Source organism: Nothoprocta perdicaria, unplaced genomic scaffold (assembly GCF_003342845.1).
Source record: "Nothoprocta perdicaria isolate Ctin4 unplaced genomic scaffold, notPer1 scaffold_29, whole genome shotgun sequence".
NCBI lineage: Eukaryota > Metazoa > Chordata > Aves > Tinamiformes > Tinamidae > Nothoprocta > Nothoprocta perdicaria.
Window position 1 is genome coordinate 2,230,670 of NW_020455521.1, and position 16,928 is coordinate 2,247,597.

Here is a 16,928-nt window from a genome sequence, read left to right on the forward strand (position 1 = left end):
TTGCCTTTTTTGAAGACCGGAGTGATGTTGGCTTTAAGTTAAGTTAAATTCCTTTTAACAAACATTTATATATGGCTGCATTTTTTATTTTTGGCTTTCAGTCTGAATTTATCCCTGAAATTGGGATAAATTTTGGCTGATTTATCCCAATCAATTCACACTTGCTGAGAATGTGGGATTAATTCTGCCAGATTTGATTGAAAGAAAAGAATATACCATTAGCTTCATGGTGTCATCAATCTCACGATTTTTTTTTTTTTTTTTTTTTTTTTTTTTTTTTTAAATGTAGAACTATTTCTTCAAGTGCACAGTACTCTTCCACTCTTAGTCAAGCACAAAATCCCATTTCCTTTCTCAAGGAATGCACAGACCTGACCAAATTCATGTAAATTTACTCTTTTCTAATAAAGTATTTGCAAAAAAATATGCTGAGATCTCACACAGTGATAACTTTAGTCTTCTCCACATAATACTCTGCTCCTTCTGACCTTAGCAAAGATCACTGCACTAGAGATTCTGCATATGCTTCTGTATTCTCTTGCCATACCCAACTTCCCAATCTCTGATTATCCAACTAAGACTTTTCCTCACACACTTTTGGTTCTGTAAACCCTATTTATGTCATGGTGAAGTGTTAATTCTTGCAATTCTTCTCCCTTCAGGGAGACAAAGGGAGGAACTGGTTATTCTACAGTTTGGAGCTGTAAGATCCCAGCTGACTGGCACTGTCACCAACCAGGGTAAGAAAAGGATTTAGCTACCTTGATTAGGCCAACATTAACTTCCTTCAGAGTTCTGCACTCTGGGGCTCAATTTCAATACACGTGTTTTAATAAAACGTTACATTTTATAGCKATTAAACTTGACTTTATCATTAAGACTTCACAATATTCTGAAAAGAGAATAACCTAGAGGTTATCTGCAGTCCAGCTATGCTATCAGACATTCAAAGTGATTGCTTTGCTCAAACTCCATGTGAATACCGGCATTCTCTTCTTCCTCAATTCATAAGCAGAACAAGCACAATGAAAAAGCAAGAAGGTAAAAATATTAATTCCTTTTTCAGGGTCCTAGATTGACTTTAAGAAAACACAAAACTACTTAAAATTAACTCAGTTGAGAAAACTCCATTGTGCTTTGTGCCCATTACTCCGACAACCACAAACATTTGAATAATAATGCTGCTAGGAAAATGTAGTTTATTCGTTAAGGTGAACCCGGAATGCCCTGTCTGTGCCTTTCATACACAGGTCACTTCCCATGCAGATGGATGACACAGCAAATAATTCCTCTAATAGGTTATCGTGCTCAATGCTGTGCGTTAAACCTCCATCTGCACAGGCTGCCACTGGCAGAAGACACTTAGGATGGGAACATTTTATCTGAGGCAGCAGCAATGAGAGTGGCCTAATGCACTATACTTTCAGGGCACCTTCCTGCCTTTAGCTAATAGTAGGGCGTGCARGTCTTCCACTAATGCATTACCTCCTGCTCCCTTGCTGATCCTGTGCAACAAAAATAAAAGCAGCTCTATTTCATCCTGAACTTTTAAACTGTCTCTCGGAAATTCCTGAAACTCTCAGCCTTTGGGAAAYAGAATGAGAAATGCTGCATGCTCTTGTCTCATACCTTTCCTTGGAGAACTCTGTGGTGAGGTGGGAGGAGAAGAGAGCTGTGAGGATGCACTTGATACTGTGTCATCGGATTGTTTCTTGTGACGTTCCAAGCTTCCTTCTTCGGATAATGACAGAATTTTCTTTAAAGCTTGTGGGGAGTTAATGCCTTTAAGGAAGAATGAATGTAGGCAGATGTAAAGACTGAGATAAAGATACCTTTGAATTTCACAACGCATTTGTAGAGGGGACACCGCACAGGGAAAACAAAGAAACAATCTCTTTAAATAATTTTCATTTGTTAGTTTCCACGACTAACTTAAACAAGAGTTTTAAATCTACTTCTCTTTAAAATATAGCCCTTTTTTTCTGCATTTTTGTCAAGCCAGTCTTTCATTTTGGCCACCTAAGAGAAATATTTTATCTTGGAAAGTATAATCAAGAAATTGTGTTTCAGATTACTGTGTTTCCAGATCTATAATCAAGGATATGTACAGTAACTGCTACACTTTGTTCAAGTGAACTTGAACTAAAAATAGTGAGAATACACACACGCCCTCAGCTCTCACTGGGTTAGTGAAGATTCACACAGTTTAAACCAAAACTGTMCTTCTGGTTCTTTTTGTATTCACAGAACAGTTCAAAAGGTCRAAGAAAGCTGGGAAAGAAGACAGGTAAGACTAGGCTTAAAAACAAGGTCCTCCTGGAGCTGACCTTCTTCCTAACGCTTCTGAGAACTGTCTCTGCATCAGCCTGTTTTGGGAAGCTGAAGAGTAACAACATCTTAAGAATGATACATGGTGTAAACACGTAGGGCATAAAGAGCTGCTCTTTYGAGACAGAAAATATGTCCACCTCCAGAAACAAACCCAAAACTTTGGGAGAGTTCTGTTTAAAAATGAAGATGGAGCTTCTTTGACAGCTTTGCACTGTTTATTTATTTACTTATTTATTGCAGTGGAGGTTATTTTCAAGAATTCTTACCACAATGTTGCAATCAATAACTTAGAGCTGTCCTACCAACATAACCTAGTTATATTTTCAGAAACTGTCCTACCCGTGAGCAAAAACATAGTCTTTCAAAGTATTTAAGATTAAAAGTTAGGGGTAGAACCAACAAGAGCTAGACAAATATTCAATTGTTTCTTGCTCATTTTGCTACTTCTAAATCCTCTCTACAAGTCTAAGCAGTAAGTGAAACTGATCAGTGAAATCAGAATTCAGAAGCTCTGGTGAAATTACTAGCATGCAAGGGAAAGGGCCAGTTCGCTGGTTTATACTTCCTGAGAATTTTGCAGTACTTCAAGTGCTATGTAAAAATGTCTTTATTAGACACGTGGTTATGTATACTGCTTGGATCTAGATTAGGAAACCAAATCAAATTACTGTAAATTACTACTGTCCAGTACCTATCACAGTTGCATGCAACACTRGCATAGAAATTTAAAAAAGCACTAGGGAGGGGAAATCAGAGGGACAATTCTCAACGTGAATCTTGGGGCCTGTCTTTTAACAGTGCTACTGATTTAYACAGGCCTGACTTTCATATTAAATGTTGAAATCTTGGGGAAAAAACACACTGTCACACAAAACCAACTCCAAGTCACTAATCCCTTGGGAACAGGTCCTAGTGCAGACAACTAGTAAAGAACCTTCCTTCCAGAGGTTAGCTAAAGATAAACAATTTTATCGTCTAAGTTAACAGGATGCTGCTTTCCTAGAACTTTTCTTTCTGACTAAGTCTAGAGAAAAGGATTTTCATGCACACACTGCCCGAGCAGTCACAACTGCTATTTACTACTACTTGGAACAAATGCCTGAATCTTATTTGATTAAAAGGGCTTCCCTGACAGGAAGGACCAAACCCCAGCGTATCCAAGCCAAGCAGCTCCTGGGTGCACTCACCAAAGGGAGGGAGGTCTTTCACCGGCACYTTCTTGCGGGAAGGGTAAAGAGAAACAGCAGGGACCTGCAGTGCYTGGTTCACTTTATGCTGCTGCTGCTGCTGCTGCACCTTCTGCTGGAGTCCTGCCCGGGGTGCCACCGGCGACGTCTCAGATTTCCCGGATCGTTTGTCTCCTGGGTTTTTGGGTACTATGGGAGAAAACGGGAGGAAACAAAGAATGACTGCTGGCTGCAAATACTGCAATGCAAATACTGAAATGTAAAGCCCTCCAAGTGATAATTAAGGAGTCCTCAACAGTGAAGTGTTGAATGCGGTAGGAYTCATTTAGAAGCAAGTGGAGAAGAGGAAAAGATGGAGATTTAATTTTCAATTTGATTATTTAAATTATCAAGCGTCCTTTGCTCTCTTTATCAAAAGAGAGTTCCTGTAAACCAACCATTGATACAGTTATCAGAAATGTGACAGGAAGTTATACTGGGCTACAGGAAGCACTACATTTGATTTACAATAGGTAGATAATTATTAATTTTTGCTGTCTTGAAGGAAGGAGAGGGCACAAGATATAGCACTCTCTCAAATCAAAATTATTTTCCATGTAAGGTCTCCTTCCTCTGCCACCAGAGWGAATCCTGCAGCAGCTCTCTGAAATGCCCAGACAGAAAAATGTCCTTGTTCACCTCTCAAGGCTGAGAGGAACATCTGGCTCCTCCACAACCTACAAGGGAACCTTTGTGCACTTCAGCATCACATCTTCCAGAAAGGCTCATCTCCTACACAGATCTACCTCGGTAACTTCTGAGATGACGCCCTTAGCATTTGCAGGTGCTTAGCGCTTACGGACGTGAGACACATTTTTCCAGCTCGTCGTCTTGTCACTGCTCCCACTTGCTCCTTGAGGAGCAAAAACCAGGGGTACGTTTATATTCTCCTCCAAGTCCCCAGGAAATGCCCCAGGAAGTGCTCACGTGTGTTGGTAGCAGGCTCGCACTGCAGAGACAGCGTCTGGAGGCTCTCCTCATCCATCTCCAGGTCCAAGTTTGCGAGATACTGCTTCACTTTCCGGGCCATCTGAGCATCTTCGTAAAGCTTTTTGGCATTAAGGAAGGAGCTGCGACGGACCCGCTTTTTATGCCCTCCTGCCTGCGCGACGTCCAGCACGGCCGCGTTTGTGCTGCCTTGGCTCAGGGACCTGCAGGGAAGACATGTGGGGCAGGAGGGGAAAGAGGGAAAAATGGGGCTTAGTCCAGACCCTCTCCATCACTCCATGATCTTGAAACGTGCAAAGGGTTGCATGAATGTCAGTCTATGGTCAAAGCTCACATGCCTCATTCCAGTAAGTCAAACAGCTATAAACAGAGAGAAGGGTAAGGGTGAGGGAATCGTTTTACTTGGTTACAGGCACTACTTTAATGGTACGAATATTCAACCTATTCCGCTCCAACAAGGCAGCATCACTCCACGCAACTCCAAAAGCATTCCAGCCAGCTCTCCAGGGAACTGGCTACTGCGGAGATCAGAGCATTAGGAAAAGCTCATGCAGCAAGGCAATGCTGACAGAAGGCTACAGTTGAGGCTCAAGTTTAAATRCAAATTTAGAAAGCTTTCCAAAAGTCTTCCACGTATTTTCTAATTAGATCATATACAAAATGTACAGCTCAGCTTTACTTAACAAAACTTCCTTCTGTGTTCCTGAGTTGAATATAGAGAGCTYCTTGTTAAATAAAACGATCAGCAAGCTAATGATGAAATAAATACCATGCACATTTCAATGTATGTATGTCTATGGGAAAAGTAAGCATGGTTCCCAAATTGCTAAGGGCAGAAATGATGGCTGAGCTGCAGTGTAAAATACACAGTTAGTTTAGCAGATGCTCTAACTTTTAACATTTGTATTTGAATCTCRTAATTGCTCATTAGTCCTAAGGAAGTTAATGGCAGTTTTTGTCATTTTTACAACTTCCTTTTTACTGAAAGTTGCTTCCTTTGGCAATTGAAATGGCTGGGGGGAGCAGGTACTCACCCCCATTCCTATCTATAATCACCCCTAAATGTTTAACAGCTTTTATGTTTTAATTTCAAAAGCAAAAGCACTCTTGGATTAAAATGTATTGCCAGATTAAAAAAAAAAAGGGTTAACAAAAAGTAAAAATGTCAAAGCATCAGAAAATTAAAGATAGAAAGTAGGAAACAATGCAAATGGAAAGGGAAGAATGAATTTCTGYGCATGTTGTCTCCAGCCACTTACCCCAAACTCCTCCATTTCTTCTTCCTGCAAGTGAGAGCCAGGAAGAGTAAAGCGTGGGTTTAAGGAGAGACAGAGAGAGATCACAAGCTCAGAAAGAAAAAGACTGGACCTCAGGACAAGCAGTTCTAGAAGSCCACAAACATTTCAAGAGAACCTTGATTCAGGCACTACAAACTCTTCTAGTCCAAATCAAGAAAAAGAGTATGCACCAAACTGGCTCTAACAAGAAGCCAAAACACMTTCGCTCCATGTTTTCTAAAAACGGAGACTTAAACTAATTGCCATATATCCCCACCTCTATTGAATCAGAACAGTAAGACTGGCACACAGCAATAACTCAAGCAGACTAACACGTATATGTTCAAAATAGGCCCTCCCCCTCTCTTACTCCCTCCCAGAGGTGCAGTCTTGTCTTTGGAATGAGATATCTGGCAACTAAGGAATAATTTAAGGTACTTTTATATACAAACACGAAAGGGAATGATTTCTCCATTTCTTAAACTGGCTTCAGTACACACAATGCATAATTTTGCTAAATTGCTAAAGAGAAACAAACTCTTTCTGAGACTGAAAAATGAAATCAGTTTTCCACACGTGCAGACTTCCTACTGAACCAACACGACTGACGATCCACTCCTGGGGAGMAATCCTTTTTTCTCCAAACACATGCACAGGTATTCATGTGAGAAACAGCTTGCTGCTACCTAGGCCTTCTCATGACTGAGGGAGGCTCTGCTGAACACAGCCCACTTACCTGGTCCTGAACATTAAAGCAGGGTCCATGTTAACAGATGCCATGCGACCAACATGGCGAATTTCTTTTGCAATCATCCGCAGCTTCTCAAAGTTGACCAGGCCCTCCACTTTGGAATCATTTCCTAGAATCAACAAACAGCAGCATCAGTTATTTGGCTGCAAGGTTAATTTTCCTTAGCTAGCTAAAGTATATATATATATGTTAAAAAGTAAAAGAGAAGTCAGCTTGCTTTTACCTTCATGAAGGAATGTAAGGTCTTTTTTGATAACTGGAAAGAGAGGAATAATCGGGGGCTGTAGGTTTTGGCTGTTCAGGACATTACGATATTTTGCCATGTTCCTAGATGGATCAAACAAGTCCTGCAGATCTTGAAAAAGTTTCTCATACTTGCTTGGAAGTTTTTCCCAGGTAGTTCGGAGCCGTGCAACTGGTGCCAAGTTCAGGCCACTTGAAACAAAAAGTGAAAAAAAAAATCAAGAACAACAGAAAGAAACAAAGGAAATCCCTAAAAGAATCTATGTGGTCTCTATATCCCATGGTTATAACAGAGTGTAAACATCTGAGGCTATTCTGAAGCAGTAGCCAGTATAAAAAACCACAGGTCATTCCCATTAGTGGTGCTGGCACCTTCCACAGACAGAGGCCAGCCTGGTTTGCATTTAGCCCTATACATCTTTCCATCATTCACATCCCTGCTGGCAGAGAGGCTGCTTTTATTTCTCACTGAGGGCAGCTGAAAAAGCTGAGCTGAATCTCCAGATTTTAATGCGTCAGAAACTGATTATGAAGGTGGATCCCTGGGGTTTGCTGCCACATCTGATCAGATGGTACTCAAGAACAGTGCCCTTCAGGAAAAAAGTGACAGTCTCAATTTGTTTGCGAGGACTTTTGCCAGGAAAGGTGATAAGGTTGCCATTTTTATATGCGACTTGCCCGAGTTTTTTCGTAACACACATCTTCTGTGGTTTTTTGTTTTTTTCTTTGTAATTTGGGACATTCTACAGGAAATAAGAACTTTTTTAAAAAAAGGTGTTTAAACACATGCATTACTGTTTCCTGTTTTTTCATTCCAGAACTGAGAAAGGTTTTCTATTTGAGACTTTTGAAACAGTTTTATTCTTATTAAAAAACTTTCATCTGCAGCATTTTGTACAACGTTGTAACCCAGCTATTGCAGCTCAGTGTTTCACCCGTGGTAAATTTAATAAACTCCACCCCGACCACTGTCTTCACTGCTTTGAGGACTCTCTTCAGATGCCCATGCTGCACAGTGGTGCACAAACACACCTTCTCATCAGGATCTCTCTTCCCTCTTTTCCCTACCAATTCAAAACGGCAGTGAAGACACCACAGCTCAATTCACGACACGGGAACTCTCTGTGAAACAAGGAGCTGCCCAGAGTCTCTTGTACACTAGGTACTAGGACCGAATATACCTTCTTTATTGGATTGCCAAGTGCTGACACGAGCACTGTTAATCAGTTTGCTCAGTTTAACACTCTGTTGAAATAATTAGTTTACTCTATTTAATGCAGTTTAGTAGAGCGATCTATTACCCCTCAATAATTTCAATTCTAGGTCAAAAGAAGTCTCAGCTACCTGATGATAGCAAACATTGAGTTGAAGTTCTTGCATTCTCTGCAGTGGAGTGCTATCTTAATGAAATGCTTAATGATCTTCATCCTTTTTAGCTGGTTGGTTTCTCTCAGAATCTCAGAAGCTACCCAGAAAGTTTCTTGATTTATCACTTCTTCAAACTTCTTCAGATTCATGCAACCTGTTTTTGATTTCAGTTTAAATAAGTCATCTATATATTCCGTAGGTTCAATATTACGGAAGAGCTCAAAGTTTCTCATGGAGAGTTGAGTGGCCACCTCAACAGTACTGAGCTGTAGCAGGGAAATTTGGCTTTCCCTTAGCAACTCTTGAGCATCTTCATCGGAACAAAGCGTTTCTGTTTCCATGTTGTTCTTCAGGTAATACCTGGAAAAAGACAAAATACCAAAAAGATTCAAGACACAATATGCAAATGCTAGTGAAAAATCACAGTAATGACCTAGTCAGAATCACAGAATAAATTCAAGTTCAACCATACTGCACTAAAAGAAATCCCTTGTAAGGAAACGAAATACTAGCAAGTCGAATACACCCCTGTTGAGCAGGGCTCTGAACCGGTCTGAGGCCTCACCTGCCACTGAGCTGTATCCTGTCTGCCAGCTTGGAGAGCTGGTCGGGAAGGCGCCGCTGCTTGATGACGCCCTCCGGCGTGACGGAGACCTCGCACAGCGAGTAGGCCTCGGCGCTGGCCGTGAGGGCAAACTCCCGCATGGCCTGCACCACCACCTCCTTGGCTGTCGTGTCCTTGCTGATCATGATGTAGCGGCTTTGCTGGTCCGCCTTGAAAACCCTCAGCACCTGGTCTGGTAAATCTGCCGAGGGAAGCGTCGCGGGCAAGGCAGACAAGTTAGCRAGGCAGAAAACTTTAATAGTATAATAAGAACAAGCAGTGATATCAGTCAGATTACATCTCATTAATAGTGCAATTACATTTTGTTTCAGTAACATTGTTTTATCTCTCTTCTGATGAAACAGCTCTTGCTTGTATGCATCTACATAGCCCCCAACTCAGCTGCATTAATGCAAGYTGACTTAGATCTAGAAATTTGATCTATTGGAGACTTTTTAACGTGGCAGATGATCCCCAAAACTTAGGAGAACTTAGATTTATAGACAAATAGGCACAGAGATGCCTTGGATTTACCAGTCATATTGGAAAAGGTCTGTAACACAAGACAGAAAATTGACTTGTATTTGTCTTCAATCTAGATAAAATGCTGATTTTAAACAGAGTTAAATCAAGTGATGAAAAGCCTKGTCTGAAGTCCTCGACAAATACTAGCAGCCCAATAAATCACTGCCTTGTTGTTCGAAGCTTTTCTTTAAGGTTTCCATTTCCACAAACCCTGTGACAAAGAGGTCAGAGCATCTTTGATGACACCAAAATAGCATTCCAGTGAGCTCTGATTCAAATAATAATAATAAAAAAGTTCAAGATAAGATTTTTTAAAAATAATCAACTAGTTTCAAAAACAATTGGGAATGAATGTCAGGTTATAGACAGGGACAATATTATAGGCTGGGATGGGACAAGGTACAGAGATAAGTAAACACTGCCAACATACAGGCAGAAAAAACTAATGAGGAGCCTAATTTTCACAGATGTTCATTTCTATGTGCCAGCGTTTTAATTATTAGAAACTGAAACAGTTAAAGACAGAAAAAAGACTTTCCAAAATGTGAGCTCTAAATACATTGCTTAAAATAACTTACAATACAAAACATAGCTAACRGTCATAAGAAGATTATTTTTAAGAAATGTGAGGAGTGATCAGCCTAGCTCCAAATTCTGGAATTGAACAATTCCATAAACTTGTGGATAGATTGAAATCTAGAACCATTAATCAACTAGAATTTCTTGGTTGCTACTATATTATAGAAGAAAATGAAGCTATAACTATACACCACCAGGCTTTTTAACACAGAATATTTTTATATGATAWGATAAAGTACTTCCAATTGAATTTAATTTCTTTCTTTTGATACAAATAACCTATTTTAGTTGCCTAGCTCCTTCTTTGAGGTTTTTATGTTGTTGTTGTTTTGAGGTTGCACATAATGGTTGTATAGGCAAGAAAACAGAAAATAACAGAAGGTCCTCTGAATTTAAAGCCCAAAATGATGGTTATAAAAACAATCCRTTCCCTTTAATAAAGCTGCTACATGAAAACATCCACTGACACAATCAGAATCTTATTTGGCAGCCTATGGAAAGAGAGACYCTACATTAGTTCTGGAAGCACCTAACACACTTTTTAAAGTTACCACTAAAATATCTATTTGGCAACATAAATCTTATGACAAATGAAAAACTGATGTTTTCTGAATATTGCTGCATGTCTCCAAAATATTAATTTGGGAAGTATTAAGGTCAATCTGTCTCACATACTGGTTTGCTTATCTGCCACAAAGACAGTTTAAAGCTTAAATATTTAAGTCTTTAAGTTACATTTAAATAAACTCATACCTTTTATACTCACAGTAATATTTCTGCAACTTGAAAAGCACTCAAGACACATTAAAATTGAGGGAYGGCATTATAATTTTCACATAACGTGGATCACTACAGGCCCTTTTCAGCCTTTGCAAGTACTGCAGTCAAAGGGGCAGACACCTTTCACAGCCAGCAAGCCAAGTGCACCTCTTGTCAGCAATCCCCTATCGACCCTCGTCTTCCTTAGTAATGAGCTGAAGAGGGATGCAGAGCAGTGCCCAGAACCACTGTTGCAATTTTGGCCATTTTGGGGAAAACGGATGCCAGAGACACAGCCAKTCAGAGGAATTATTTAAAAATGGATGTTGTCTAGATCTTGCTGTGTGCTCCTGCTACAGAAATACTGGGTATTTAAAGAAATGCTACAAAGACAAAAAGCCATCTTAGACAGGATTAAGGTGGGAGCTCCCTTAATACTTGCAAGAAGCAAGTGATCTGCTCAAGATTGCTAAAGATTCTTCATATCTGCATGTGGGGAAAGGCAGAGAACAGTAAATACAGCAGTAGCTTCTTTGCACCCTGTTTTATCAATCAATTTCTCAAGCTGCGTTCCAGTCAGAGCCAGTATCAAAAGTGCTTTAAAGCATACAGAGATGTTAGCAAGTCATTTGGCACAATGATTTCTATATAAAACAGCACTTGAAAAGAATTGCAAGCATCCTCTTCATGCCTTTTCAGCAAAGGGACTGGAGAGGCAAGCTGAAGACCGCAAAGCTTCAGGGATGGGGATGGATTCCCCCGGCAAAGCTGGTGTGAGAAGCACGTGCCAGGGACTGACAGCTCTTCATTAGCCTCTTATTTTACTTTTAATGGAACGGCAAAGAGAGCAAGCAAAAAGAAATATTGAAGTATTTGAACATCTGAAAATAAACCTTTACAGGTGTATTTGAAAAAGCCTGTGCAAAGCAGAAGAGTAGCAAAAACAGCTCGTTGCAGATTTCAAGAACGATCTCCTTTCCTCCTCCGACACTAGCCTTCCAGAGCAGCAAGCTGCTTTATTTCCCATCCTGAGGGATATTCCCCATAGCATCCAAGGAAGACAACTCCACTACTTCTGTCTTTCTTCTCCAGTGCATTCTCTTTTCTTGCAGGCTGCCTCCCTCTCCATCTTTAATTTAGCTCAAGGTAATGAAAGAAATTACAACTGTAGGCTCTAGCTTTTTCCAAGTCTTCAGGTATATAGCGGTATAAATCAACTCCTTCTATCCATGTCAGTAAAGGCCTTAAGGTACCTTTTTGATTTCAGTGCCTCTTTCTCCTCCCTTCCTACCAGGAAAACTGCTAAGAATTAATTTACAAATATTCAGTTTGTGTTTGGATGAAGTTTAGGTAAAGAGGAAAAAAAATTAATGAGAAAGCAGTAATTACTTAAATGGTTTTCATAAAGATAGAGAAAAGCTGTTCATGAGATTACATCACTATTCATCTTGCTTCCCAGAGCAATGGCAAACAGCAAAATATTTCCCATTCATTAAATTTTTCTGAACTTCATGTTTGATTCATGGAGAACAGTGAAGGTTTTCCTTCTAAATTAAGGGAATTTGTTCGAGCTTTGTGATACAGTAATTCTTACAGCTTTGGAAATTAGTCATTTGCTGTACTCAGCATTACACATACATTATGAAAACCATGCAATTCCAGGTAAATTTCAAGAATTTACACCAACTTATAGATATGAAAACGATGACAAAAAGTTAAGCTCCCATTTACAAAAAATAAGTGTGAAGTGTTTGGCACTAGACTGTAGCTAAGTTAAATACAAAATACAAATCCTCCCAGTTTCTCGGGTAGAGTCTTGGACACTGCAGCTAGTTCAGGTACCACCCACCTGAATTCTCCTTCTTCCCCAGCCCCCCAGAACCTGAGGACATGCACGTGCTTCCAAGGAGAAAGACTCTGCCAAGGCTTATGTGTAAGCACAGACCTTTGAGCACGTGCATGAAATCCCTGGGGCTCTGAGGGATACTGAATTTTAGTCCCATTTAAGAAGTGCTCCGGCTATGAGACTGTAATAACCGAGCGTCAGTACAGCTATGATCCCTGCACCCTTCTCAAGCAGCAATGTTTTAATAGGAAAGATCTGGGTACTTAGAGAAGGCTTCATGCTGAGAACCTCCCTGCAGCCCGATAAGAGCCCAAATCCCATTGCCTTTGGGAGCTTCAGTTAAACCCTTCACATAAGGTAGAAATTCCCCCATTCCCCCTCTTCCACATGCACACACCACCCACTCTGTGCCACTCAGCCAAATAAGCTCCTTTCTTAAAATCCTGTCCTGATGGAACAGAGCAACGAGCTAAAAGACTCCTCAAGTGCATCCTGCCCCCCGAAAAAGGCAAGGGGAGCAAGGAGGTGCTCACCAGGCGTCGTGTTGAAGTCCAGGATGCGGTGATGAGACTGCAGCAGGTCGGGGTTGCTGGATGAGAGGGTGCCGCTCACGGGCAGGGCGGGGGGGATGTGCTTGCTCTGCCTCAGCCCCACGATGCTGTCGTCCTGGGACTGCCCAATTCCAATGTCGCTGCATCCGCAAAGAAAACCAAAGAAAGGAGGAAAGAAAAAAATGAGTATTTAGAAGTTAAGGTGCTTCAGAGAGCAGTACTCGCTGTCTACCTTTGTCAATACCACCCAAGTATCTAGAGTGAGCAGACTGGCCTAGAGGCTCACCTGACAGGCGACCCTCACGTTCACCACTAAGACCTTGGGCGCTGCTGGGCTTGCTATATGTTTATTATTATTTGAATTTTTTTAGAGTGGCCAAGATCTTTATGCAAAAGGTGGCATGTGCTTATTCTTGCATTCCCCGGACTCTGACTCATACTCTACTTTTTTGGCACTTCAAGTTACTTTATAGTCTTCTATCCATTCACAGACGTAATTAAGGGCCTGACAGTTATCCCTGCAGGCTTGTTACAGAAAAAGCCTCCTTCTGTGGTATGAGTGACAGGAATTGAACAATGTTCTTCTAGGAAGGACGATATTGCTGGGCATTTGAGGCATATTTTTCTACTGCATGGACACCACAGGTGCTTTTTAGAAAGAAATGTCACAAGGAAAGGGTTGGAAGTTTGTTATCTTTTGTCGCTTTGTTTTAAAAGCTGGATAACCCTGTACTACTAAAATATTTTATGAAATGAAAATTTCAGGAAAAGAATCCAAGACCACCAGAAAAAGCAGCTCTAGGATTCTCCCTCGGGCAGAAGTTCAGCTGAGCATCCTGACTTCCACAGCTCCACATCCAGCCAAGCCCCACAGACAGACGGGTTTCAGAGCTCCACTTCGAGGCAAAACCCACAAACCCTACAGCATCTCCTGCCCTGGGGCTACAATTCTCTGTGTCAGAGAAAGGATAATTGTAGCTTTAAAACAAAAAATATTTTATATTTCTGTTGCTTTATGGGTACACGTGTGAGCCCATAGATGGCAAATAAATGATTCTAGATTGAGAGGGGCGACAGGTACAAGAAGTCAGAGCCCGAGGGGAGACGGTAGCCAGGGACAGGTTTCCAGACAAGCGTCACGCTTGATGGGGAGATTTCCCGGGAACCTACTGGAAATGCTGCTGTTTGCTCAATTCAGGGAGCTACTGGAAGTTAAGGGACAGAAAGCAAGACTGAAGGAAGAGATTGTTATCCCCTGCACAAAATGATTCACCCTCAACACTGGCTTAAAGCCTCATGAAGCAGCCAAGCCATCTCTATTTAAAGAGTTAAGTTTAAAAATTAGTTCTCCATGGATACTAAATGTGTCCTGCACCGCTCAGAAAACAGACAGTTTTACCCTATGCCTGGGAGAAGTCACTAGTGAGGTCTAACTACCTAACTCAGCTAATCAATAAACACACCCAAAACAGCATTTTCATCACCTTAGTACTTTGTTTTTAAGAAGATATGGAAATAGGTGAAGTCCTTTAACCTACGCAATACAGTTAATTATTAGGAAGCTCAAGACAGAAGTTTCAGTGCAAGAGGGGAAACTAAAGCACACAGGAAAGACTACAACCACACATCTCTAGGCAGAAAAGCTGCAGACAAGCAACTGAATGTCAACAAGCTTTGCAGACAAATTGCTATATATAACATAAGAAGTCAGGCTAGCAAAAGGAACCTAAAATGGGTCAGGTATATTGTTTTTCTGACTCTTACCAGAAAAGGTCCCTGCACCAAAAAAGTGTGAAAAAGAAAGAAANAAAAAAAAAAAAAAAAAGAAGAGGAAAACCAACAAGACATGTTTATGCAAAAATCTGTGAACAATGCAAAACAATGCAAAATAAATCATCCACAACAGTACACATGGCTCATCGACCTCAACGGAACAAACATACAAGACTGGTGACATAAGAGAGAACATTTAAAGAAACAACATGAAATTATATAAATAGGATATAAAAGGATATAAAGATTCTCTGCTACTGAAACTTAGTTGCTTCGTTTTAACAAAGATCTATGATTTAGATACAGAAATTTACTATTTACACCATTTACACCATAGTTTTCTAACCATCTTCCTGCTAATGAAGGTTCAGAATAGCRGTCCTTTTTCTTTAGTGAGAACATCTAATATTAGTCAAATGTTTCTTTTAAAATAATAGAAAAAAAGAATTGATTTTTAGCAGAAGATTCTTTCCCACAACAGCTGTTTAAATATATTTTTCCAAGGGCATTTAGAAAATGAAAATGAGAGAAAGCACTAATTACACATCACCCACTTGTGACCATTCATAAGGGATCAGAAACCACATCACCAGATACCATTTAGMTTTCATTAGCTTTTCTTATAAGCATTCTCAGTCTGACTGAGGAATTTAATCCGTCTCCCTTGTGGCACTCTGCAGAAATACCTACAGCCCATCAGAAGGTACCAGCAAACCTGCCTGTTGAGCTAGCCTCAAATTTCTTGTCTGGTATGCACCCAATTAACCCTTATTTTAAGAGAAAACAGCAAGTGATATAAAAATTACTTATACCATCACTGCATCTGTAAGAACTGAAAGCTGCCCACAGTGATGTCAAGATAGGAGTCTAATTTTTATAATATTCTCTAGAGTAATATCATCTGGTCTGAAATTAGCAGTTAACAGACAACATGAAGAAAAAGGTAAATATTTCTGCATATATAAATGTGTTTGCATTAACATAAGTAACAAATTATTAATGTTTAACACAAAGCAAAAATTTACCATGAAATTAAGGGCAAGACTCACTTGTATGGTTTCTGAGGCAGGATACTGATTCTAGTCTTGTCAAGGATCTTCTTCAATTTGTTTCTTCCCCCAACTGTGTTGGCTTTACTTTTCTTATTTACTTTTTCTAGTCCTATTACCTGCTCCACATCAACAGCGAGGTCTGGGATGGAGTAACGACTTGCCTTTTTAATATCACCAATTTTAGGCAAATGGGGAGCACCATTTCTCTTATCCTCTGACAACCGTGCTAAAAGTTCCTTAAAAACTGGAAAGAGAAAAAAATGAACAAACAAAAAAAACTGYTTAGCACACTCTGTTTATTCAAATACTATCAGAATTTGGATATAAGATTTGAAATAATTTTTAAGATTTAGAAAGAACRTCCATCACATGCAGTAAAATCATAAAATTGGTATAGCGGCCCAGTTTGGGAAAGAAATATACTGGATGGACTGGATGGTGGTATGGATCATGTCACCAGAAGCACTTTGACTTTTTAACTGAAGGACAAGTTTCTGCAGAATAACAGCATGCATATAAGGAGGCCATTAAACAAAAATGAGAGGAGAAAACTAACAACTGAGATGGGAGAGGTTTTTTTTTTTAAAAAAAGAAAGCACACAGATGGACAAAAATAATTAGCAACATGAACAAAAGTCAGAAATCAGAGGGGAAATGGAAATTGTAACAAGGTCATAAGGAAAGCATGTGAAAACTGTTAGACATCTTGGACGCTTGACAAGGCTGCAGTGCCCAACTGCCGGATGCACGCGCAAACACGGAGCCTTGGAAGGCTGACAGCGCGGCTGCGGCCCAATTAAAACCACAGCCAGGGACTAAAGCTGCTCCTGGCTCCCCGCTGCCCACCTGCCCTCTCCAGCAAAGGGAGGGCTGAGATACCCACTGGTGAGTGAGATGATCACCTTTTGGAGTTCTTAACTTGGCAAAAATGTTGGTAAATATGCAACACAGAACGTCTCTCTGAAGGAGAGTCCATGCAGAGTTGGGGAAAGTCATCCGATGACCAGATTCCCAGTAACAAATGAAGGTCCTGAAGTTCTGAAACTGTGCTCAGAAGGCTTTTTGTTATAGGAAAGAGAGAAAACTTTGTTTTCT

At 40.4% G+C, this 16,928-nt stretch overlaps 1 protein-coding gene across 3 annotated transcripts in view; it reads right to left on the bottom strand.

Moving 5' to 3' along the window:
• The window catches only part of RAPGEF2 (Rap guanine nucleotide exchange factor 2), a 72,585-nt gene that overhangs the window by 10,030 nt on the left and 45,627 nt on the right, over positions 1–16,928 (bottom strand). For 2 of the 3 annotated variants that reach the window (XM_026041611.1, XM_026041612.1), the window contains 10 exons: positions 15,831–16,077; positions 12,991–13,148; positions 8,710–8,950; positions 8,121–8,504; positions 6,757–6,968; positions 6,519–6,642; positions 5,765–5,788; positions 4,485–4,708; positions 3,519–3,707; positions 1,630–1,782 (listed from right to left, as the gene is read on the bottom strand). In XM_026041611.1, the coding sequence (XP_025897396.1) occupies positions 1,630–1,782; positions 3,519–3,707; positions 4,485–4,708; positions 5,765–5,788; positions 6,519–6,642; positions 6,757–6,968; positions 8,121–8,504; positions 8,710–8,950; positions 12,991–13,148; positions 15,831–16,077 (1,956 nt within the window). The remainder of the gene's footprint in view (positions 1–1,629; positions 1,783–3,518; positions 3,708–4,484; positions 4,709–5,764; positions 5,789–6,518; positions 6,643–6,756; positions 6,969–8,120; positions 8,505–8,709; positions 8,951–12,990; positions 13,149–15,830; positions 16,078–16,928) is intronic. The other variant, XM_026041610.1, reaches the window with a different exon arrangement.